The 26574-nt window shown below is 46.0% G+C and overlaps 1 protein-coding gene across 1 annotated transcript; it reads left to right on the plus strand.

Moving 5' to 3' along the window:
• Positions 1-1039: 1039 nt before the first annotated feature.
• GLE1 (GLE1 RNA export mediator) lies at positions 1040-21539 on the plus strand. The gene is made up of 16 exons (XM_080671037.1): positions 1040-1238; positions 2478-2708; positions 5711-5821; positions 6421-6569; positions 6936-6996; positions 7249-7500; positions 9782-9998; positions 10496-10608; positions 10754-10823; positions 13892-14034; positions 14131-14321; positions 15358-15487; positions 16894-16998; positions 18074-18156; positions 19070-19133; positions 20269-21539. The coding sequence occupies exons 1-16, from the start codon at positions 1140-1142 to the stop codon at positions 20335-20337; spliced, it is 2088 nt and encodes a 695-aa protein (XP_080527163.1). The 5' UTR covers positions 1040-1139; the 3' UTR covers positions 20338-21539.
• Positions 21540-26574: the final 5035 nt, after the last annotated feature.

Here is a 26574-nt window from a genome sequence, read left to right on the forward strand (position 1 = left end):
TTGCTTCAAACTCCAGAGAGAAGCCTTCTATCTCAAACGAATCCCGTAAGACAGGAAAAAGAAGAGTCTAAAGTTAAAGGATCCGGCCTGGCCAGTGTTGTTCACTGGTTGAGGGTCAATCCGTGAGTTAGGAGGACACGGAACCCAGTCAGGGCACATACCCCCCACCCCTTGCAATCTCAGTTGGGGGCATGCAGGAGGCAGACAATGATTCTCTCCCATCATTTGATGTTTCTATCTCTCCCTCTCCCTTCCTCTCTGAAATCAATAAAAACCTTTTTTAAAAAGTTAAAGGGTCCAAATTAAAGCTGGCTCTGGGTAATAAAGTGTATAATTTAGTGGGTTTTAGTGTATTCACAACGTTGTGCAATCATCACAATGATCGAATTTTACATTTTCATCACCCCCAAAAGAAAGCTTCATTCATTACTAGCCACTTCCCTCCCATTCCCCTATAGCCCCAGCCTCTGGCAATGAAAGTCTTCATGTCTGTGGTTTTGTCATTCTGGACATTTCACATAAATGGAATTATACAATATGTAACTTTGTGACTGGCTTCCTTCACTTGGTATAATGTTTTCAAGGTTCATCTCTGTTGTGTAGCACATATGTTAATGTACATCTGGGTTTAGACTTTTTGGCTATTCTGGGTAATGCTACTATGAACATTCAACAAGTTTTTGTATGGACGCACATTTCATTTCTCTTGGGTGTATAGTATAGCTAGGAGAATCGCTGGGTCAAATGGTAATTCTAACCTTTTTGAAGAAATGCCTGACTTCCATAGCAGCTGCCGCCGTTCAAGGCTCCCACCAGCAGTGTGGGGGTGATTCCCATTTCTTCACCTCCTCATCGATACTGCGCATTCGACTTCCTACCACAAGGAGGCTCCAGGCTTCTGAAGTGCGCTGGTCTGAAGTTCCCTGCAGGGCCGGGCCCTCAGGCTACGCAGGCGCGCTGTAGATCCGGCCAGCGGCCCGGCCCCGGAAGTGGGGCGTACTGCCTTCCGGAGGCGGGGTTGCTGTGTACAACTGCGTGCACGCCCCGGAAGCGGAAGCGAGAGCTCGTTACCGGGCGGCTGATTCGAGGGGTTGTTTTTCCACCAGCGGCGTCTCGGAAGAGCGGCTACGGCACGGGCCATGCCCTCCGAGAGTCGCTGCTGGGAGACCCTGCAGGCGCTGCGCAGTTCCGACAAAGGTCGCCTCTGCTACCACCGCGACTGGCTCCTGCGGGGCGAGGTGAGCAATGGGTCCTGAGGCGGCTGTAGCCCTTCTGGCCGCTACGCCGGCACCCCCTGCGTCCTTCTAACAACACGCATTTGTTTCTCGACTCCTGTATGTGCATCATGCTGCCCTAGGGTTTCTGCTCTCCCCAGCCTATTCTAGCCGTTGGGGGAACACTCCTTCAGAGGTGCTCTTTCTGAAGGCTTCCTTGCTACCCGCAGCCAGAGTAGGCGCCTCCGTCTGTGTTGTCAAAGCAACCCTGGCCTCTCAGGGTCAGTGAATTTACTGCATGTGTTGGAGATGCAGATTTTGCAGTGAACGATTAATATGACGTATCGCTGCAAGTGAAGAATCACACACAAACTTTTAAATTTTTTATGTCTTTTAAATATATTTTTATTGCCCTAACCGGTTTGGCTTGGTGGATAGAGCGTCGGCCAGCGGACTGAAGGGTCCCAGGTTTGATTCCGGCCAAGGACATATGCCCGGGTTTTGGGCTCGATCCCCAGTAGGGGCCATGCAGGAGGCGGCTGATCAATGATTCTCATCATTGATGTTTCTATCTCTATCCCTCTCCCTTCCTCTCTGAAATCATTAAAAAATATTTTTTTATTGATTTCAGAGAGGAAGGAAGAGAGAGATAGAAACATCAATGATATATATATAAAAAAGAAACATCAATGATGAGAGAGAATCATTGATCGGCTGCCTCCTGCATTCCCGCCACTGGTGTTCGAGCCTGCAACGCGGGCATGTGCCCTTGATGGGAATGGAACTTGGGACCCTTCAGTCCGCAGGCGGGCGCTCTATCCACGGAGCCCAACCCGCTAGGACACACACACACTTTTAGATGACATTGGATGGACCTGTTTAATGGCGGCGTGATCACTGTATTTGCAGAGTTCTGTACTAGACCGCCAGGGTGGAGGGGGCATGTAGAAACAGTTAAGGCATACCTCCTGTTCCGGAGTTTCTGGTAATCTAGCTACTGCCCTGTCTCTTTAGACTTTTATGTAAAACAATTCTAAGGCGTTCCCCTGTCTTTTATATCTTTGACAGTTTTAAAGAATACATATCTTGCATTCTAGAGGCTGGGTCCCAGGCTGGGTCTGGTGGATAGTCAGGTTATACATCCTTAACAGCAATACCGCAGAAATGATGCTGGGTTCTCAGGAAGTCGCAGCAGGAAGCACACGGTGCTTCAGGCCATCTCAGTTGACATGCCAGTTGAGCTTCACATCTTCTTCTCTCTAGGATGTTTTAGAAGAATGTGTGTCCACTCCCCAGCTATCTTCTTATGCTGGGTGGGTGGTAGATCATGTCCTACCCCACACGCAAGAGAACCTATCTCCCTCTGAGACTTCAACATCCTCTAGATCCACTTCAGGCCTAGACCAACCTTCATTTGTTCCCAAGTCTCCCATCAGAAGCCTTGCCTTCTCACCAGCATCCCCAAGAACACCGGCAACACCAGATGGAACCAAGGTAAGGTTTTTGATCAGCTGAGGACAGAAGACACGGTGGTTGCAAGGTTGAATGTGTAACACCATCATATGACAATGCCTTTGCCCTCCGTAGAGTAATGATTGTTTCTTGGTAGCTGTTTGTAGGGACAGTGTTGACCACATCACCCAGTGTTCTCCTTACGAAGACCTAGAGAGAGAGATTCCCCTCTATTCTTAGTCCCAAGAATAGTAACTAGTGTCACGAGCAATTGGATTGTTTTTCACGTGAACCTTGCATCTGTTTAACTGGAACCTTGCATCTGTTTAACTGGTAGAGTGTCCCTTTTTGTGCTGGCTGCTGGGGGTATAGAATAAAATTTAACCTGCGCTTAGGATTTACATATCTCAGCGTTAGTTCTGTCTGAGTTTTCACATATTTTTCGCTCTATTTTGTCACTGCCTTTGTTTGTTTCTCTCACTTAAAAAGTAAATTGTTTTCCTAGCCAGTTTGCCTCAGTGGCTAGAGCGTCGGACTGTGGACTGAAGGGTCCAGGGTTCCATTCCAGTCAAGGGCACATGCCCAGGTTGCAGGCTCGATCCCCAGTAGGGGGTGTGCAGAAGGCAACCCATCAGTAATTCTCTCTCATCATTGCTGTTTCTCTCTCTCCCTCTCTGAAATCGATAAGAATATATTAAGAAAACCCAGTAAATTGTTACTGGTGGTGGTCTTTTTGTGTGTGTGGGGGGGGGAGGTTGTTTTTGTTTTTTGGTGGCATATTTTCAGAGTAGTTTGCCTGTATACAGTAGTTCTCCCTTATATGTGGTTTCGCTTTCCATGGTTTCAGTTACTGCGGTAACCGTCTGTAACTATTAAATGGAAAAGTCCAGAAATAAACAGTTCATGCGTTTTTAAATTGTGCACCATTCTGAGTAATGTGATGAAATGCTGTGCCTCCGGATCTGTCCTGCCTGGGGCAGGAATCGTCCCTTTGTCCAGCATCTCCATGCTGTGTCTACAACCGCCCATTAGTCACTGAGTAGCTATCTTGGATCAGATCTCCTGTTGCAGTATTGAAGTGCTAATGTTCAAGTAACTCTTGTAATTGTAATGTCCAAGTAACTTAATAATGGCCCCAAAGTGCAGGAGAAGGGATGTTGGCAATCTGGATGTACCAATGAGAAGCCAGAAAGTGCCTCCTTTAAGTCAAAAGGTGTAAGTTCTCAGCTTAATAAGAAAAGGGGAAAAATTGTATGCTGACATTGCTAAGGTCTATGGTCATAATGAACCTTCCGTCCATTAAATGGTGAAGAAGGAAAAAGAAATTCGTGCCCTAGCCTCTTTGGCTCAGTGGATAGAGCGTCGCCCTGCAGACTGAAAGGTCTCAGGTTCGATTCCAGTCAAGGGCATGTACCTTGGTTGCGGGCACATTCCCAGTAGGGGGTGTGCAGGAGGCAGCTGATCGATGTTTCTCTCTCATCAATGTTTCTGACTCTATCCCTCTTCCTTCCTCTCGGTAGAAAATCAATGAAATATATTTTTAAAAAAATTAGTGCTAGCTTTGCTGTTGCATCTGAAACTGCAAGCAAAGTTAATGACCACAGTGCATGGTAAGTGTTCAGTTAGTATGGAAAAGGCATGTAATTTGTGGGTGGATAACATAACCAGAAAGCTTGTTTGATTGATGGCAATGTGTTTTTATGCCAGAAAGTATTGAGCCTATATGAAGACAACAGATAGTAAGCAAGGGATCCCCTAAAATGAGCGACACCAGGCTATTTACTGCATGTGAGGGATAGTTGTACAAATTTAGGAATAGGTTTGGACCGAATAAGGGGGACTCTAGGTATACAGGAGCATAATTTATTTATCTACCTATTATTCTTTTAAGTTTTATTTATTGATTTGTGAAGAAAACATTGATTTGTTGTTCCACTTACTTATGCATTCATTGGTTGATTCCTGTATGTGCCTTGACCGGGGATCGAACCTGCAACCTTGATGTATCAGGATGATGCTCCAAGCAACTGAGCTACCCAGCCAGGACTACCATTTGACCGTTGTTGTTGTTGTTGTGGTGTGTGTGTTTAAAATTAGGCAAAGAAGAGAGAGGGAGCAGGAGCCACACTGGCCGGGGCAATGATGATCTGTTTTCTGTGTGTCTCTGCTTGACATTATTTCCGACTTGATCCAGTTCTCAAACACACAGGGCCTTGCCTTTCCACCTCTCGATTCTGCCTAACGCTTTTTGGTTTCACTTTTTAGGAAGACTCAATATGCCAAGATGGCTGTTGGTAGCACTAGACACACACCTTCTTAGGTTAGAGAAAGCCTCCTAGGTAGCTTCATCAGCGAAATTCAAAGATGAACTCTGCCTCCCTGGGCTCTGAGCCTCATTGCTGAAGTAGATACTGGCTGCAGGAGGCTAGAGGACGTTGCTAGCTGGTCACATGCTTACCCCTGAGGCCAGGAAGGTGAGCGAATTGAGGATGTGGATTGGGGTTGTTCCATCCGAACCATCCTAGCACGAATGGACACTATCAAAAAAAAGTGGGGAAATTTGCTGGGCAGATCAAAACAAACAAGCAAGAAGAAAAGAAGTTGTTCCTTGTGCTTTGTGTATTTCTTTTTCTCAAGGGAAACAAATAGAACAAGGTCAGTATCAAGAAAAGCTCACTAGCTCTGACCGGTTTGGCTCAGTGGATAGAACGTTGGCCTGTGGACTCAAGGGTCCCAGGTTCGATTCCAGTCAAGGGCATGTACCTTTGTTGCGGGCACATACCCAGTAGGGAGTGTGCAGGAGGCAGCTGATAGATGTTTCTCTCTCATCAAAGTTTCTAACTCTATCCGTCTCCCTTCTTCTCTGTAAAAAATCAATAAAATATATTAAAAAGAAAAAGAAAAGCTCACTAGTTCTAACCTCCTTCGTTTTGTTTTCATTGTTGTTTATAACTAGGAATGTGGGTTTTGTCTTGAAGGGATGAAGGGATAACAGCAACTATACCATCTTAAAAGCTTAATTTTTCCATTTTCTGTCTGTGTAGGGCAAACGTGAGTCCCAGCATACAGAACCCATGTTACTTCAGTCCTCCAGGGGCATCAAGGTGGAAGGCTGCATCCGAATGTACGAGCTGGTGCACAGGATGAAAGGAACAGTAAGTGACCCAGGAAGCAAGGCAGGCCTGACCCCAGGGAGCCACATTTAGGCGCGGTTCCTTGGGGTTCGTGCTGATCAGCGTGCCCTCCTTAGTGCTAGCAGCTGCTGATTGGTTTGTGGAGAAAGGGTAATGTAGCAGCCAGGAGTAAGCTCTCAAGTCAAATCCAGTTTCAAATCCTCTTCGGTTTTACATGTGACTTTAGGAAAACTGCATAGGCTTTCCTGGATTCCATTTACTTCTCCAGAATGTGAAGATGACCCGGGGCTGTAAGATAAGGTTATACTGAGAAGATGGACCTTAGGCATAAGTGGATGTGGCGGGAAATCTAGGCAGAGATAAGGACACGAGGGAAGGATTGAGATGGAAATGTACATAGCAAGTTTACGATAGTGGATAAGGGTTTTGGTAGATTGCTGCTGAGTTTAAAGATCAACCCAAAGGAGAGAGGTGACTGAGCAGAGGTTCCGAGAAGTACGCAGATGGTTGCATGCCCTTGGGCATCTGGTAGAGTTAAGGACCGATGGGAGGGTCTTCCATAGGGGTAAGGGGGCAAGGTGGTGGTGCAGCACCAGCGAGCAGGTGCTGACCCTTTCCAGGAGGGCCTGAGGCTGTGGCAGGAGGAGCAGGAGAGGAAGGTGCGAGCCCTCTCTGAGATGGCATCTGAACAGCTGAAGCGTTTTGATGAACGGAAGGAACTGAAGCATCATAAAGAATTCCAGGACTTGAGGGAAATGATGGAGAAGAGGTGAGTGCCCCTGAATTAGGCCTGGCATTGTTGGGAGGGTCAGCTAGAACTGACAGTTTTAGAAAGAGATGGAACAGTTTTAGGCCCTAGCTGGTTTGGCTCAGTGGATAGAGTGTCGGCCTGCGGACTCAAGGGTCCCAGGTTCGATTCCAGTCAAGGGCATGTACCTTGGTTGCGGGCACATCCCCAGTAGGGGGTGTGCAGGAGGCAGCTGATCGATGTTTCTCTCTCATCGATGTTTCTAACTCTCTATCCCTCTCCCTTCCTCTCTGTAAAAAATCAATAAAATAAAATAAAATTAAAAAAAAAAAAAAAACAGTTTTAGGAAGCATCCCTGACTCATTGTCTCTGCTGTTTCTCATTCAGCTCCAGAGAAGCCCTGGGGCAGCAAGAGAAGCTAAAAGCTGAGCATCGCCACAGAGCAAAGGTCAGAGCCTGGGAGAGTCTTTGGGGGAGGGGGGTGGTTCGGTGTCTGGCTGTAACCTGCCCGAAGAGTCAGTTCTGGCAAACAGTCGTGGAAGACCTGGCCCCTTTCTTGCCTCTGTGTGACTGACCTGGGCAGCCCTTTCCTGCTCCGGGTCCGTCTGTGCAAATATGTAGCCCGCATAGGGCTAAAGGATGTAGAAAGAGAAGGCCAGGAGCCCCTCAGAGAGAGGTAACTCGGCAGCCCTTTCTATAGATTCTCAACCTGAAGCTGTGGGAGGCAGAGCAGCAGCGCCTGAAGCAGGTGGAGCAGGAGCGGCTCCGGAGGGAGGAAGGCCAGGTCCGCCTGCGGAGCCTCTATACCCTGCAGGAGGAACTGCTGCACCTCAACCAGCAGCTGGACTCGGTGGGCCAGCACAGAGACCTGAAGGTGGACCTGCTGGCCTTGCGGAGCCGAGGCAACCAGCTGTGCGGCCTCATCTCGGGGATCATTCGGACCACTTCAGAGGTGAGGGGTGCAGGGGGCTCTTCTGTCTGCAGAGTGTGTGCGTGTGTGTTATCCCCGTCCCAAATTGGGCTCATAGAGTGTTTTATCTTAGGTTTAAAAAGTTTGTGTTTTCCGATTGCAAAATACTTTATTTTGTTCATTCAGGAATGTATATTGAATGCCTGCTATGCTTATGATCAATATTAAAAACTTACAGAAATTTTTATTGCTTTTTTCAGTTAATGTATTTTGAACACATAATTACTCTTAATTACTAAAATATTTCCATGTTTTCAAGGGCACTGTTAAAACATGCAAGTATTGCCTTAACACATAGTATATAGTCAATAAGTATTTGATGAGTAGATGAAATTGGATATTTCCAATATATAACCATACCAAAAAGTATTGAAAAAAGCATGTCTATACTTACCTGGCAGGGGAGATATCATGATCACAAAGGTGGTTTTCCCAGGGCAAGTCTTATCCATTGCAGTCTGGATGTGCTGAGCCCTGCAATTCACCCCCCTCCCCCCCCCCCGCAAAAAGAAAGAAGCATTGGTGGACATTTAAGTTTCTATATTTTCACTATTGTGCATAACACTGCAGTGACACTGCCATTTTTTAAATTATTATTTATTTATTTATTTATTTATTAAAATATATTTTTATTGATTTCAGAGGGGAAGGGAGAGGGAGAGAGAGAAACATCAGGGATGGAGAGAATCATTGATTAGCTGCCTCCTGCATGCCCCCTACTGGGGATTGAGCCTGCATCCCAGGCATGTGCCCTGACCAAAATCCAACCGTGACTTCCTGGTTCATAAGTCAGTGCTCAGTCAGAGCGACACCAGCCAGGCTTGAGAGTTGTATTTTATTTTATTTGTTTGTTTATTTACATATTTTTATTGATTTCAGAGAGGAAGGGAGAGGGAGAGAGAGAGAAACATCAGTGATGAGAACCATTGATAGGCTGCCTCCTGCACGCCCCCTGCTGGGGATCGAGCCTGCAACATGTGGCCTTTACTGGAATCAAACCTGGGAGCCTTCAGTCCGCAGGCCAACGCTCTATCCAGTGAGCCAAACCAGCTAGGGCCTGAGAGTTATATTGTAATATAAAACACTTTTAAATTAATTTAAACCTAAGTAGCAACACATGGCTACCTTATTGGACAGCACAGATCTAGGAGCTTGCTTGGATTTGTGTTTGATTGTTTTGGGCACACGAGAACTTCATAGGGGTTAGCATGTATGTACCTGTTTTTGCACCACGCCATAGGCATGTTCTATCTGATGGCCTTTGCACTTGTGATACTCAGGTCAACCAGTGGCTTCAGATACTGTCAGTCTTACCTTCCACCGTGAAGATCCCTGTGTGCCTTTACTAATGGTCCAGTGGCTATTGCTGACCATTGTTTCATTAGGGGTGGCAGGTTTTACACTTTTCTAAGTTTATCATTCAGTCTGGAATTCAACTACAAAGAAGAAATGCTCCTCATAAACTATTATCTTGAGGTGCAGCCTACAGAGGAAGTAAAGGATAAACATTGGAGTCTTTCCCTCATCCATTTCCAGCATAATGAGTTGCTTTTCTAGTATTCTCCGACAGCAACTTAAGAGGGTTTTTCCTTTTTTTTATATATATTTTATTGATTTTTTACAGAGAGGAAAGGAGAGGGATAGAGAGTTAGAAACATCGATGAGAGAGAAACATCGATCAGCTGCCTCCTGCACACCTCCTACTGGGGATGTGCCCGCAACCAAGTTACGTGCCCTTGACCGGAATCGAACCCGGGACCCTTCAGTCCGCAGGCCGACGCTCTATCCACTGAGCCAAACCGGTTTCGGCGGGTTTTTCTTTTTTAAACGATCATTAGGAGCTTAGGAATTTAGGGGGAAAAAGATAAATCACTCTACTTCCATCCCACTAATGGAAAGATGAGCAAAGGACAGGACAGTGTATAAAAGCACAAATATAATTGTCTAACAGATTTGAAAATAAATTAAAAATCACCATTAATACATGGAATGCAAATGAAAACACCATATCATTTTCGTGTAGACTACTGTCACAACTGTTTAAAAAGTTTCTCCGCCCAGTGTTGGTGAGTGGATGTTGATGGGAAATTGGTGTTACCTTTATGAGAACAGGGTAGCAGTAGGTATCGCCATGTTGATGAGTGGTAAAACATGAATACAACAGTTGTAATTCTAGAAATATATTGACTTGTGTAAGGTATGGCTCAGCCCCGCAGGCTGCCTAGGGCATAATCACAAAGCTCTGCCTCTGTCGCCCGGACAGAACGGCTTTCCCACGGCAGAGGACCAAGCTGTGGCCGAGAGGGCACTGCAGGAAATGCGGGACCTGCTGACGGACGCCAGGGCGTGTGAAGACAAGAGGAGGCAGGATGAAGAGGAGGCCCAGGTGAAGCGGCAAGAGTCACAGATGCAGCAGGGGCCAGAGGTCCGCAAAGAGTGCCCCGCTCCCAGCCAGGGCCCAGGAGGGAAACGTAATGAAGGTGAGGTTCGGTGTGGGTACGATCCTTGTTGTAAGTTTCAGAACATGCAAAGGAGCAAGAAGGTGTTTTGAATATCGGTTGATGTGGAGCCTGACTTCAGACTCCAGCACTTTCCATGAGGACTTGAAATTCTGTATCATTCTAATAGGTATATTGTTCCAAGTATTGCTGCTACTGAGTATTTTAAATAAATATGGACAAAATACATGCTTGTTAAAACATAAGAGAATCAATGTAGTGTAGTGGTTGAGAATGCTGGCTTTGGAGCCAGATCAGTGGGAATCTAGTTTACTGCTTCCTAGCAACGTGACCTTGGCAAATAGGTTAACCTTTCCATGTCTGTTTCTTTATAAAATGAAGATAATAGTATCTGCTTCATGGATTAGACAGTAAAAGCAGTTCGTGCATGCATAAGGTGATTAGAACAGTGTCTGGCTCATCATAAGTGTTCAGCAAATACTAGCTGTTATTATGAGAGCCTGTCTTTTATTCCTCAGACCTCCAGGTGAAGGTACAAGACAGTACAATGCAGTGGTACCAGCAGCTGCAGGAGGCCTCCCGTCAGTGTGTGCTGGCCTTTGAGGGACTGACCAGCAGCAAAGACAGTCAGGTAGGAAGGGGTGGAGGCGGGGAATTCCTGGGCCTCGTAGTTCTCTGATCAGCCTTGTGTCCCAAACGTACATAGCGAGCATGTCACGTTCCCTAATCCAGCTCTTCAGAAAGCCATCTGTCTTCTCACGGTTCTCTCCTGGCAGGTCAAAAAGATAAAGATGGACCTCCAGAAGGCCGCCACTATCCCAGTGAGCCAGATCTCCACGATCGCAGGTTGGTCAGAGGCATTAAGAACATGGCCCTTCACCGGGTTTTATTACTTCTTAAGACTCCAGGTCTACTTATCTGTAAGGTTCTCACGGACAGTGCGTCGACTCCATGTTGGCACTCAGACCAGGCATGTGTAAGGTGTATGCCTCCTCTTCTGCTCTCCTTTGTTTCCTCTCCGGCACATAGAAGGTAATAATTATGTGTTTGGTGGCTCGTTTAAAAAATAAGCTGTAGCTAGCCCGTTTGGCTCAATGGATAGAGCGACGGCCTGTGGACCAAAGGGTCCCGGGTTCGATTCTGGTGAACAGTAAGTACCTTGATTGCAGGCTCCTCCCCGGCCCAGGCCCTGGTCGGGGCACGTGCAGGAGGCAACCAATGGATGTGTTACTCTTACATCGATGTTTCTCTCTCTGTCCTTCCCTCCCTCTCTTCCACTTCCCTAAAAAGCAATGGAAAAATATCCTTGAGTGAGGATTAACCAAAAATAAAAAGTAAATAGTAAGCTGTATGTTAACTGAATTATTTAGAGTGGCTCTAACCTAAAATTGGAAGCTGCTGCAGAAAATATCGCTAAGGGGACCTAGACGTGAGTCAGATTCTTGGCTTTTGTCCTGCACCAGCTCTTCCAGACTCGAAGCCCGCCCTGCTGGCACCTTAGACCTCCTTCCTTTTCTCTCTGGAGACTGAGATGAGAGAGTAGGAACCAGACAGGAGGAAGCCCTTCTTCCTTCTTTATTTTATTTTTTTTAAAAATATTTTATTGGTATTTTACAGAGAGGAAGGGAGAGGGATAGAGAGCTAGAAACATCGATGAGAGAGAAACATCGATCAGCTGCCTCCTGCACACCTCCCACTGGGGATGTGCCCGCAACCAAGTTACATGCCCTTGACCGGAATCGAACCCGGGACCCTTCAGTCCACAGGCCGACGCTCTATCCACGGAGCCAAACCGGTTTTGGCGTTCCTTTCTTCTTTAGAAATGGGTTTATGTTTTACAGCGAGCGCTCTGGTTGTGGGAGCCTCCAAATGACAGACGTGCTGCCGAGTGGTGGGGGGCACGTGTACAGCTGGGACTCCCGGTCCCCTGATGGACTGGGTGCCTACAAAGCGTAGGAAAGGTGCCCTTTCTGCCCTTGAGAGGCCATATGATGGGACTTACCTACCACATCGCTGCCTGAAATTCTTTCTGGAACAGGGCAGGGTATAAATAAGTAAATACGTATCACTTTCTGGAATTTAAAGTGCCTTGACCTTTGATAGCAAGCAGTGGGGAGAGGAGGCTCGACAGCCATCCCACACACCCCCGCCACCCGCCCCCGCAGGCTTATCCGCAGTCTTGACTCCTAAGTTGACCGACCGCCTTGCCTCCTCTTTCATCAGGAAATCGAGACGACAGGTGTGAGGGCCTCCGATGCCTGCCTTCACCTGTGCACTGCTGTACTTTCAGTCTCCTGTTTCAGAGGAGGAGGTGTCCTGAGCCACGCTCACCCTTCCGCCTCTGCCTTCATTCCCCTCCCCTCCCAGCTCCTTCAAGGCTTTGCCGCAGCATTTATGGCCTTTCCCTCCTGTTTTATGCGAAATGACTCCCTTTTTACAGGCTCCTTTTCTTTTAAACATGCATGAGTCGCTCACGCCCTAAAACACATTCCCTTTGATTCCACACCTTTGAGGAGTTTCTGGTCCTCCTCGCGGACCCGCTTGGCGCTGGGGATTTTCCCTTGGGAAGCGCCACTCCTTCCTTCCATGGAGCGTCCGTTTCCAGGTTCTCCTGCCTCTCTCCTTTGGTTCCCTGGCCGCCTGCCCTCGCCTCAGTAGTAGGTGTTTCCGAGGGGTCTGCTCTCACCCACTTCTCCTTCTACATCCCTCCATGGCTTCCAGCTTTACTACCTGGGTGCTGAGGAATGACTCCCAAACCTGCCTCCGACTCATCCAGTTCCTCTGAGCTTCACATGCTCTAGGGCAGTGGTCAGCAAACCGCGGCTCGCGAGCCACATGCGACCCTTTGGCCCCTGGACTGTGGCTCTTCCACAAAATACCATGGCCTGGGCGAGTCTGTTTTGAAGAAGTGGTATTAGAAGAACTTTAAGTTTAAAAAATTTGGCTCTCAAAAGAAATTTCAATCGTTGTACCGTTGATATTTGGCTGTTGACTAATGAGTTTGCCGACCACTGGGATAGGGGCTTAATCACAAGGAACAACAACAGCCTGTAATTATTGGAATCGAGAGTCTAGGTCAGTGGTCGGCAAACTCATTAGTCAACAGAGCAGCAAACCACAGTTCACGAGCCGCATGTGGCTCGCGAGCCGCAGTATGCCGACCACTGGGCTAGAAACTTCAGGACCCTTTTCTCCCTCATCTTGTCTTCCTCCGTACATCTCTATTCGTGGTTTGTAGACTGCTGTTCTTTGGTCCACGTGGCAGTTGCAAGGTCCCCCTGCTTACAAGTGTCCGTGTTTCTGGGCCAGCCATGTCACGGAATGGACTCTGTCAGTTGGCTGATCGGCTCAGCGGGACAACTCTAACTGTAGCCCATGTCGGGGTTGGGGCACAGAGGCTCTTTTAGACAAACGCAGCTACTGGGAACCCACGTGTGTATCTGAGGGTGGAGGAAGGCGGGTCTCAGAGAAGAGGGAAATTATTGTGAGCTGAGGAGATGCTCTAGAAGGTTTTCCCTCGAGATGCAATGACTTCTTTAGGCACGGCAACCACAGGCTATGGCAGTGGTCGGCAAACTCAGTCAACAGAGCGGCAAACCGCGGCTCAGCTGCAGTTTGCCGACCACTGGGCTATGGGATCTGCAACAGTTCAATACTTACTTCCATACTGTTTATCCCTCTGTTTGATGTGTCAGTTTCAGAATTAGTTCATTCCCAAGTGAGGAATTCCTATGAAATAGTATGTTTTGTGTACTTTTTGCATTCCCCCAATGTGTATTTGATTGTCGTGCACTTTTCTGCACCCGTATTTTGTCCTTAGGCTCTGAACTTCTATAGGGCTGCACAGCTGCGTTTATGTAGATTCCTTCTAAAAAATAGATTAATTTAAGTCACTTTATCTCTTTCATACCCAGGCTCCAAGCTGAAGGAGATCTTTGACAAGATCCACAACCTACTCTCTGGAAAACCTGTTCAATCTGGTGGGCGCTCTGTGTCCGTCACACTGAACCCACAGGGCCTGGACTTTGTCCAGTACAAACTGGCAGAGAAATTTGTGGTGAGAAACCTTATTGCCAGAGGTATGGGAAGAAGAGGCTGGTGCACAGCACTTAGCCATTCTTGATATTAATGTCGTCTCCATCTCTGTTGCCAGAAACAAGGAGAGGAGGAGGTGGCCTCTCATCATGAAGCAGCGTTTCCCATCGCCGTTGTGGCTTCCGGGATCTGGGAGCTGCACCCGAGGGTGGGGGACCTCATTCTGGCTCACCTGCACAAGAATTGTCCATACTCTGTCCCTTTCTACCCGGCTTTCAGGGAGGGAATGGCTTTGGAAGACTATCAAAGGTGAGGCTGTTCTCCTGACTGAGCCCTAGGGCGATTTGTGAAGTAGAAATAGAACTTATATTCCTCCTCCTCACAGCTTTTATGTGTCTTGAATGTTATATCAGAAAAATGCAATGTTTTTCATACAAACTGGACAGTTTTGGGAATTTGTGGATTTAGGTGCCAATAATCAATATAGTTTAGTGGAAAGAATAATGGATCTAGAGTCCAGGAATTTTATCCCTTCTTTGTCATTGAATAACTTTGCAAAATGGGTAAGTAATTTTACCTTTTGGGTGTCATTTTATTTGTAAATGATATGATGAACTCTGAGTTCACCTCACAGGATTTATATGATGCACAGATTTGATATGGATGTGAGTGCTTTGTAAACAACATCTTCTACAAATGCAATAATGTGTAATAATCTACCTAATAAAAGAGTAACATGCTGCCCTGGCCGGCTTGGCTCAGTGGATAGAGCGTCAGTCTGCGGACCAAAAGGTCCCAGGTTCAATTCCGGCCAAGGGCACATGCCTGGGTTGCAGGCTCGATCCCCAGTGAGGGGCGTGCAGGAGGCAGCCGATCGATGGTTCTCTATCATCATTGATGTTTCTATCTCTCTCTCCTTCTCCCTTCCTCTCTGAAATCAATAAAGAAATATATTTTAAAAAAAAAAAAGAGTAACATGCTAATTGACCATACCTTTGCGACGCCCACCAGCCAATCAGTTGTGAGTATGCAAATTAACCTAACAAAGATGGAGGGTTAATTTGCATATGCAGGCGCCAAGCAGCCGGGGACAAGACGCAGGTGTTCCACACCACCCCAGCCGCTCCAGGCCTCTGGGCAGTGTGGGAAGACGGAAAGGCAGCTCCAGCCAGAGCAAAGGCAGTGCCGGCAGCCAGGGGAAGAAAGGCCCATTCTTGCATGAATCTTCGTGCATCAGGCCTCTAGTATATTAATAATATATTGTTACTTTTAGCCATGAAATGTAATCTCTGCTCTGTCACTCTCATTTTGACCTTGTCACACTGAATTTTTTCATCCCACTTAGAATGCTTGGCTACCAAGTGAAGGATTCCAAGGTGGAGCAGCAGGACAACTTTCTAAAACGCATGTCCGGGATGATGCGACTCTATGCTGCCATCATCCAGCTCCGGTGGCCATATGGAACTCGACAAGAGGTAGTAGGAATGGCTTACTGCCGAGAATGAGAGGTCGGTTCTTAGTCGGTGTTCTGTCTGCAGGAAATACTTGCTTTTCAGAGAGGGCCTCCAGTTACGTGCTGAGTTCAAGTATACTGCCGCTTCCTGTGTATTTTTAGAGAAGTTGATGTTGATTATTAGGTAACCAGTTTATAAAAGAGTCAACCAGCCTTAGCTGGTGTGGCTCAGTTGGTTGAGTGTCATTATTGAGCATTGTCCCATGCACTGGAAAGTCACAGATTTGATTACCGGTCAGGGCACATACCCAGGTTGCAGGTTCAATCTCTGGTTGGGGTGTGTATGAGAGGCATCCGATCCATGTTTTTCTCTCTCTCCCTCTCTCTCACGCTCTCATCCTCTCCCTTTCCTTTCCTCTCTGTCTGAAATCAATAAAAACATTTAAAAAAAGAATCTACCAGACAGGAGTCTGTTGTAAATTAAGCTTTATGGTTAGAAGATTTAAATGGACAGATGGAGGCTTAGCAAGCTATGGTGATACACACTTGACAACAACAGAGCCACAGCTGGGGTCCAAGGTTTGACCTGCCAGCTCAGTTTTTTGTGTTTTGTTTATTTTTTAATTTTAGAGAGGAAGGGAGAAAGAAACATCAATTTGTTGCTCCATGCATTTATACATTCATTGGTTGCTGCTGTATGAGCCCTGACCAGGAATTAAACCTGCAACCTTGATGTATCAGGTAGCCAATTGAGCTACCCAACCAGTATCAAGAGGTACAGATTAGCAAAATGGAGAAGTTAATGGACTTGGAAACCTAACGAGAAAAGAGTCTCTAAGTTAATTGAACCAAGAAGTTTTTATTGTGCACCTGCTATGTCCCAGGTTCTCTGCCAAGGTAGCAAGATAATAAGTGTTGATTAGGGTAACTGTTGGTCTGTGGAATTCCTGAAATTGAAGCTGACAGATGTGTTGTAAAGGGATCCTATAAAGAATGTGTGGGCTCCAGAGTGTTGGAACATTTAAAAACAGAGTTCAGCCCTAGCCGGCTTGGCTCAGTGGATAGAGCGTCGGTTTGCTGACTGAAGGGTCACAGGTTTGATTCCGGTCAAGGGCACATGCCTGGGTTGCGGGCTCGATCCCCAGTAGGGGGCGTGCAAGAGGCAGCCAATCAATGATTCTCTCTCATCATGGATGGATGTTTCTATCTCTCTCTCCCTTTCCCTTTCTCTCTGAAATCAATAAAAAATATATATATTAAAAAAAATAAAAGAGAGTTCATTTGGCTTTGGTTGTTTCTGTCCTGCTGCATGTGCTTGGATTAGAGATGTGGGGCTCATGTCCACTTGGTAATGGCTGGATGATAACATTGGGAGTGTAGCTCTGAATAAAGTGAGATCAAATCATGACCAAGCTTCTCTCCTCCCAGGTTCACCCTCATGGCTTAAACCATGGCTGGCGCTGGTTGGCACAGATACTAAACATGGAGCCCCTGTCAGATGTGACAGCCACCCTCCTCTTTGACTTCTTGGAGGTACACAATGCAGTTACCACAGTGGTTGAAACAGCCTTGGGCCTCTGCGTGACATGCGTGGGGAAGCAATGTAGACATAGGGGGTGACGGTGAACAGCATAGGGTCTAATGTCAGATTTGTCCTTGAGTCCTAGGACAAGCCTAGCTTTCGCTTTTTCTTCCCACTGTACTTTCTTCTCTGTGTGGGTGTCTTCTCATTGTAAAGAATGGGAGACTGGCCAAAACCGGTTTGGCTCAGTGGATAGAGCGTCAGCCTGTGGACTGGGGGGTCCCGGGTTCGATTCCGGTCAAGGGCACGTAACTTGGTTGCGGGCACATCCCCAGTGGGAGGTGTGCAGGAGGCAGCTGATTGATGTTTCTCTCTCATCGATGTTTCTGACTCTCTATCCCTCTTCCTTCCTCTCTGTAAAAAATCAATAAAATATATTAAAAAAAAAAAAGAATGGGAGACTGTACATCCCAGCACAAGTGAAAAGGGGAATTGGTTTTAGGGATAGAAAAGTGACTCCCAGGACCAAGGGTAGGATAGACAGTTGGATCATGTCTCCCTCACCCAGAAGGCTCTCTAGAGTCGCTTATTAGAGGCCACCACTATAATGTAAGAGTAAGGGTTTGTGTTGAAAGGAGACACTGCTTAAAGAAAGAAGGCGAGTGCCATAAATCTGGGGCCATTTGGCCTTAAAATGCCAATAGTTTCTAAACACCTTAAAGCTCCTGAAGTCACAGTACGTGAACAGTGACCCTGAATCGTTGAGAACACAGTGGGATTCTGTATCCTCTGCTTACTAAGGTTGGGGGTATGCCAGCCCTTTAGACAGGCTTACTTTCAGTACAGTAAATCACAGGAGACTAGTTAATTGAGTGTGGTTCATGTTAATACCTGGCAGGCTGGTTAAATGGAGGTATTGCCATATAGAGAGAAATGCTTCAGAAGAACGTTGTATTTCTCCATTTATTCCCTTGGTTGCCATCCTGTGGCTGAAGTTCTGGACAGGGGTGAAAGGCCAGGCTGATTGTGGTTTCCGGGTCTCTCGGATGAGTTGAACTTTCATTCTCTGCCTGTCTTTCCCCCTAGGTGTGTGGGAATGCCCTCATGAAGCAGTATCAGGCCCAGTTCTGGAAGATGATGCTTCTCATCAAAGAGGACTACTTCCCCAGGTATTAGCCTTGTTGAGCAGACACCAGGGATTCGGAAGGTAGAACTCAGGACATCAGATACCCTTGGGTGCTGTTACATGCTGGTTTGGTTTAAAACACCTGCATTAAGTGTGACATCCCCTACTCCAATCCTTCTCTCTGATATCTGAATAAACTTTTTATTTTAAATATCTTTCTAATGATTTCAGAGAGGAAGGGAGAGAGAGAGAGAAATGTCAATGATGAGAGAGAATCATTGATTGGCTGCCTCCTGCACGCCCCCCTGCAGTGGGGATCAAGCCTGCAACCCTGGCATGTGTCCTGACTGGGAATCGAACTGTGACCTCCTGGTTCATAGGTCGATGCTCAAACACTTATCCACACCAGCTGGGCTGAATTCTAATAAAGAGTCTTTCTCTTGTTGGCTAAATAAAAAAATGAATAGGAAGATCTTGGATTCAGATACCTGTCATTTTTTAAAATTCTGCAGTTTTGAATTAAACCAAGGAGTCAACCCCCTCAATGAGTCAGTTGAAGAAACTGACTTACTCAGTTTGCTTGACTCTGGTGTGGCGTTCAACGTTAAGTTCCCTTCTCATTCCTCTCACCTCATTGGCATTCCAAATGGGGGAAAGGCCCTGACAGCCCCATCCCACCCAATCACAGAGGCCTTGGGAAGGAGGAGTGCTTTCTCTCCTTTACCCCCTTGTTTGAAAAGGAAGTTGACACCATTTGGAAGAGCGACAGCATCCTTAGTCTAGAACAGTGGTCGCCAACTGGTGGTCCGCGGGCCACTGGTAGTCCATAAGGTCTGAAAGGTTGGCGACCGCTGGTCTAGAAGACATCTTTGTGAGTCATTTGATCACGCCCTTCCCCTAGTTCCTTTCCAAGAAGTAGGTGTCACTCACCACGTGTCTTCTTTCTGTTCCTGCAGGATTGAAGCCATTACAAGCTCAGGACAGATGGGTTCCTTCATACGCCTCAAGCAGTTCTTGGAGGTAAGACGCCCTAGACCAGTGGTCGGCAAACTCATTAGTCAACAGAGCCAAATATCAACAGTACAACGATTGAAATTTCTTTTGAGAGCCGAAAACCGACTTCTGCGCATGGGCCACGAAGTTTCAATCGCAGTGTACGTGCGCGCCCACAAGTGGTATTTTGTGGAAGAGCCACACTCAAGGGGCCAAAGAGCCGCATGTGGCTCGCGAGCCGCAGTTTGCTGACCACTGCCCTAGACCCACACATCCCAAACTGCTGTTGGCCTCGAACGAGCCTATGCCTGACAGGTCTTGGACTCCAGGCTCTCTGATTGCAGTCTCTTCCTCTTGATTTTTCCAAACCCTACTTGTTTGTCCATAACTTCCCCAGGACCTTAAAGACTGCCACTTCTCCTTCCTGCATGTCATTGCCCGTGCTGCCCGTGGGGAAGCTCCCTAGGAGAGGGTAAAACCTGTCTGACGAGTCTTGTCTCACCAGTACGTTTTGGCATGGTGGCCAAGGTTCTTTTATTGACTTGAGAGAGGAGGGGAAAGGAAGAGAGAGATAGTAACATCAGTGATGAGAGAGAATCATTGATTGGCTGCCTCCTGCACGCCCCTGACTAGAGCCGAAACCTGGGCATGTGTCCTGACCGGGAATCGAACCGTGACCTCCTGGTTCATAGGTCACTGAGCCACGCCAGTCGGGCCCAGTCTCAGCTCTGGGGAGATGGTGAGTGTGCTGCTCACTTTTCTCCACGAGAACAGACTGAACTTTCAGCCAGACTCCTCATATTTCTAAACAGTTAACATTTTTAAGCAGTTAATGTTGACAGATAACTTAGAACTCTGGTAGGTCTGCCGACACAGCCCACTGACTTCCGGTTTCCAGGAGCCCAGTTGGGAAACCAGCGATACTGAAAGGTGGGCCAGGCAGTGGGAGACAAGAGAGGGGCAGGCAGAATAACAGCATAGCGTTTGTCCTGGGCTGCGCTTCATGCAGAAGCAGAAGCCTTACACACAGCCGCAGTCCTCCTGCCTTTTCCTTTTTTGAGCTCTGTTCTGTGGGACCCAAGCGCGCTGTCCCTCAGAGTTTCTTCTCATTGTTAAGAGTTATCAGAAAGTCATTCTGTTTTCTTCCTCTTTCCCTGACCAGAAATGTTTGCAGCGCCAGGAGATTCCTGTCCCCAAGGGCTTTCTGACTTCCTCCTTCTGGCGTTCCTGATGTGGCTCCGTTCCAGATGTGGCTCCGTTCCAGATGTGGCTCCGTCGCCCACTCTCACCATTTTGTTGCAGAGGTGCAATAATAAAGCAACTGAACATAGCTGTATTTGAGAGAGCAATGTCAGATTTAGAAACCCACCGATATGTATTTTTATATATTTATACCTTGTGACTAGAAAAGGTTTTCATGGGTCACAAAAATCTAGGTGGTCTGATGACTCCTCACGGGATCCACATGACAGAATAAATGGCTTTGGCCTTGTCACTTTTGCAAACATTTTGAGGTGTTTCGCACTTGTTGCCATTGTTTTATTACCTTTCTGTCTCGACTCTTTCAGAAAGTAGGTAATACCTAAGCATTTCACTCTGCGCTGAAGAGAGCCCACCACTTCCACGTGTCCCGTAGTAGTTGAGGCCCGAATCCTTACATACGAGTCTGAGCTGTGGTTGCTTTGCCTTTCTCAGCTTGTGAAGTAATTAGAAATTCAGAGGAGATGCCTGATGTAGAGATGGACTTTGTCCTAAATGGCATCGCAGATCGCCCAGTGCAGTGGTCGGCAAATGCAGTCATCAGAGCGGCACACTGCAGCTCGTGAGCCACGGTTTGCCGACCACTGGCCTAGTGTCTGGGATTAGGACCTACCACGTGTTGTGTTGAACCAAGAAGCACTGTTTGCCCTCTTAATTAGAATTCAGTGCCCGGATGACAAGGGATGCATGAACCAGGGCAGGTGCCTTCTGTGTGTGTGGGTGGGTGTGTGTGTGTGTGTGTGTGTGTGTGTGTGTGTGTGTGTTTCTCCGTTTGAATGAAGATGGGCTGAGATGGAGCTGGTCACATTATGCATGAGCTGAGCATCCAGAAGCAATGGCTTGGGGGTTAAACAGATGTTAGGAATTGAGAACTGCTTTATTTTATTTTATTTTTTTACTTGTTCTGACTAATGAATGATGATAAATTTGCCTGACTAAACCCACCACAAAACTCCAAAGCTTGGCTTTTCAGATAAGAGTGGAGATTTGAAAACGGAAAGATTTACTGCCTTTTATGCTGCAGAGGCAGCAGCACGATCTCTTCCTCCTTAAATGTCGTGTGTGGGGAATGGGGTGTTTTGAGGAGATTCCCTGGTACTGTTGCAGTGACCCGTCTGAATTACTTACTATGGTGCCAAAACATAAGTAATAAAACTTGAATTTTAAAAATTCATTGCTGGTATCTAGTTGGTTCAATATGATCAACCTCTGTGCCTTGAGCTGTTCAATCACGGGGGCATGGTAGTGCCAAGTCTAGGTATAGAGAAGCACACATTTTTTCCTTTTTTGCCTTCTTGACCTTTACCTTGGGAAAAGTGCCCTTTTTTAAAAAAATTATATAGCAGTAACTGATCCTGTTTTATCTAGCAGAAATGGGAAAATTACTAAAGATTTGCAACGTCGCCAAAACCGGTTTGGCTCAGTGGATAGAGCGCCAGCCTGCGGACTGAAAGGTCCCAGGTTCGATTCCAGTCAAGGGCATGTGACTTGGTTGCGGGCACATCCCCAGTGGGAGGTGTGCAGGAGGCAGCTGATCAATGTTTCTGACTATCTATCCTTCTTCCTTCCTCTCTGTAAAAAATCAATAAAATATATTAAAAAAAAAAAAAAAAAAAAAGATTTGCAACGTGGACACAATGGAATGAACGATGGGAGACTTGGGCTCAATTCACTTTTCGGTTTTGTGGCCTTAGGTCGGTCTCTCACCCGCTCTGAACCTCACATTCCCCACCTGCACAACACAATTGGCCTCGTCAGTACATCAGTCGGTTTCAATTGTGCTCCATAGCGGAGTCTTAGCCGTGCTCCCAGCCTGCGTGTCATGGCCACTGACCTCAGCCCGCCTGCAGCCCCAGGGCCCGGTGCCGTTTGACTTCCTCTCTTTACATGTACGTTAAAATTAGCATCTTCTAAGCATCATGGCAGGGAACAGGTTGGGAAGCACGGGCTGCGGGGTGTTGAGTGGATGGAGCTCGGCCCTGTAGCTAGTCAGCACATGGAGGCTTTTATGCAATGTTTCAAAGGGCATCCCTTTTTTTTTTTAATTTATTGATTTTTTACAGAGAAGAAGGGAGAGGGATAGAGAGCTAGAAACATCGATCAGATGCCTCCTGCACACCCCCTACTGGGGATGTGCCCACAACCAAGGTACATGTCCTTGACCGGAATCGAACCTGGGACCCTTCAGTCCGCAGGCTGTCGCTCTATCCACTGAGCCAAACCGGTTAGGGCAACAGCATCCCTTTCTTTTTTTCTTGTGTTTTTTTTTTAAATATATTGATTTTTTTACAGAGAGGAAGGAAGAGGGATAGAGAGTTAGAAACATCGATGAGAGAGAAACATCTATCAGCTGCCTCCTGCACAACCCCTACTGGGGATGTGCCCACAACCAAGGTACATGCCCTTGACCGGAATCGAACCTGGGACCCTTCAGTCTGCAGGCTGACGCTCTATCCACTGAGCCAAACCGGTTAGGGCAAGGGCATCCCTTTCTTGAAGATACCACTGCCATCTGCCTATTCATAACAGAAATTGTCCTATTCGTAACTGAAAATCTGTGACACTAGCAGGCGAATGGTGCAGCTGGAGTTCTTTATGCAGCTCACATTTTGCACCTCTTAGTGGGGTCCTGATGGAGCTCCGGTTCCTCTGCCACAGCCTTTTTGCTTTCTGTGCTAGATGTGTTGGGGTTCTCTCTTAGGCTATGTGTGGAAAAGTTCCTCTACCAAAAATGAAACGTGAAAAGGCAGTGGACTCCCCGATTCCCAAGGTCTCTGCTATTTTGAATTTGTACCACTCCATAGAGAACACTTACCCTATTTGAGTGTTCTGCCTCTAGACCTGTTTAACAACATCTTCACATGTCATTCAATGCTTGATATTCCCAACGGGTTCTTGGTGGAAAACCAAGAAGAGGGCATTTGGGAGGCCAGGTTTTTGATACTCCCTGATGGTGTCACCTTCAGGGATAGTGACTGCCAACAGATGCAACTTCTGATGGGTAGTAGCATCAGATTCCTTAGAGTAGAATACTGGAGGACTGCATTCTGTTGTTAAATTCAAGTACTCACTTGCCTGCTTGCTTCCTTGCAGGCTTGACCTCATTTCTCAGGCAGAGTGCCCATATTGTTGGTATGTCATAGTCCTACATCATTTTAAAGCAAATGTGATGATGAACTGAAAATTCAAAACCCTACACATCCCTTGAATAGAGGAATGGAGTTCTGGGGATTTTCACCCAGGCACTGAGAGCTTCCCCCCACTTCTCAAGCTCCCTCTGAAGATAGCAGTGACATAATGAAGTCTGGATGTCTTCTATCTCAGTGCTGGGACACCCCAAAGAGCCCCAGAGCTTCACACAGGTGCCTTATGGGGCCTGTAAATTCATCCCCTTTTATCTGTTCCACCTAATGAATTTCTGATACTGATTTCCTGTGGACCTACAGAAAGCAGACGAGAGCTGTAGTCTTCAGGCCGTGCGATGAATTTACAAAAACACCAGTTTTAAAGGAATTTATCCTCTAGGTTACAGCCAGACTTTCTAAAAAAAAAATAATTACTTTGTACAGATGACGTATTCAAGAAGCATTTTTTTCTTAGCGCCTTCAGGACAATTAGACTAAATGTACTATGCGATTCAGGACCAGAAAAAATACGTTCTTGTGTGTTTGTCCTATAAAGGACATTGGGACAATGGCAAAACTTGAATAAGGTCTATATATGCTAGGTAATAATACTATGTCACCATCAATTTCCTGACTTCTATTATTGTACTCTGCTTATAAAAATGAAGGTTTTTGTTCTTCAGAAATAAACATGAAGTACTTGGGGTAAATGGGCATGATATCTGCAACTTATTCTCAAATCATTTGGGACAGGAGGTGAATAAGTGCCTAGGCATGTGTGTGTGTGTGTGTGTGTGTACACGTAATTATATAATGCATAGAATAATAAAGTACATGTGGTCATATGTTAAATTGGGGGATCTGCGTGTAGGGTATGAGATTTCATGTTATTTCAGGAACTTTTCTGTAAATGTGAAATTATTTCCAAGTTTAAAGAGAATCTTCCTCCACCCCGCCAAAACAAGCAAAGCCAGGCTTACAGTCTAATAAGGTGACAAAGTCAGCTCTAGAATCCCCAGGGAAGGTTACCTCGAAGCTATCGTCACCCCGTGGAGCATGGAGCATGGAGCATGGGGCATGGAGCGTGGAGCGTGGAGCGTTGACTGCAAACAGGTTTTACAAGGTGCTTCCTACTTAAGGTGAAATAGTGACTTGGAGAATGGAATGTTAATTCAGTGGAGACTGATTTATGGACTTTTAGGGCTCCATGGTTTGAGCTAAAAGTGGTGGGAGCTCAGAAGACAGATCCATTTCACTTAGGGCAGCTTTTCCCAGAGAATTTTTCTGCAGGATCCTAAAAAGTTCAGTGGTCAAAGAAGATTGGGAACGATATTCTGTGTTCAAGGTCAACGAGGTGAATTAATAGATGAAATAAGCGCAGTGTTGATAATTGTTGAAGGTGGTGATGGGCATATGGAGGTTCATTGTACTATTGTTACAAATCTTCCATAATAAAATGTTTTCCTTCTAAATCAAAGGAAAAAGTACTTTTTTCTTGCAAGATTTTTTGGTGCCGTAACTGTTGCTTTGAATTGCTAACCACCAAGAGTTGGCAGTGTTGCCCTAACCGGTTTGGCTCAGTGGATAGAGCGTCGGCCTGCGGACTCAAGGGTCCCGGGTTCGATTCTGGCCAAGGGCATGTACCTTGGTTGCAGGCACATACCCAGTGGGGAGTGTGCAGAAGGCAGCTGATCGATGTTTCTCTCTCATCGATGTTTCTGACTCTCTATCCTTCTCCCTTCCTCTCTGTAAAAAATCAATAAAATATATATTAAAAAAAAAAAAAAAAGAGTTGGCAGTGTTATTGAACATGAAACTCCTATTCCCATAGCTTCTCTTGGGCCTAGTATTTCTGGGAATACACTTTTTGAACTGCTTTACTTGGAGGTTATGGTGAGCGAGAAAGCACCTTGAAGAGAGTATTTGATTCAGATACTTTAAAATATTCAAAAAATTTAAAGGAGCAAAGAAGTCCAAAAATCCCTTTATTCTAGGTACCCTCTATGAACATCTCTGTGCATATACCCAAATACACAGATATACGAATACAGCTCTTAAGTCGACCCAGTTCCCATGTTGTTCTATCACCTGCTATCTTTCAGAGGTATGTATCTCAAATAGTTTTCAAGTCAATCATTAGGAACCGTAATCACCAATATAGTCTTGAACTTAAGAATCAAAATGAACCATTTTCCAGTTGGTGACCAGTTGCTTCTAATTTTTTATAATTATTAACATTCATATATATATATATATATATATATATATATATATATATATATATATATTTTAGTTTGTAAATCCTCACCCAAAGATATTTTTCCATTGATTTAAAATTTTTTTTTCAGAATGGAAGGGAGGGAGGGAAGGGGAGGAGAGAGAGAGAAACATTGATGTGAGAGAGACACATTGATTGGTTGCCTCCCACCCAGGTGACATGCCTTTGGTCCAGGGGCTGATGTTCTAACCACTTAGAAACACTGGCCAGGGATATCTTGTCCTACTTCCTTAGGGTAAATTCCTAGATCTAACATTGTTTAGTGTCAAATAACATGCAAATTTATATTCTGTTCCATATTGCTAAATTGCTCTTCCAGAAAGTTTCTTCTTAACATGGGTAAGATTTGTCAGGCAGAAATGAGGTGGGTGTCGGGATAAAGGACATTCTAATTGGAAGCAAAAGCAAGTGAGGGGTCCCGGATTTGATTCCGGTCAGGGGCGCATTCCTGAGTTGCGGGCTTGGTCCCCGGGGTGGGGTGGGGGGGGGATGCGGCAGGCAGCCAATCAGTGATTCTCTCATCATTGATATTTCTATCTCTCCTTTCCTCTCTGAATATATATATATATATATATATATATATATATATATATATATATATATATGCATGTAGCTGGAAAATTTTAAAAACCTGTTTAGGAAGTGGTTAAGCTCAGGTCTGAAGAAAAGCATTAAGAAATGGCCCTGAGAAGTAAATCGGAAGGAGTTTGTGGCTGCTCCAGAATCTGTTTAGTTAGTTCAGGCGACTCCACTAAAACTACTAAATGAAAACTAAAATTTTGTTGAGAAGGTCTGACACGGTTTG

The sequence above is a fragment of the Plecotus auritus genome (assembly GCF_963455305.1).
Source record: "Plecotus auritus genome assembly, chromosome: 5".
Taxonomy (NCBI): domain Eukaryota; kingdom Metazoa; phylum Chordata; class Mammalia; order Chiroptera; family Vespertilionidae; genus Plecotus; species Plecotus auritus.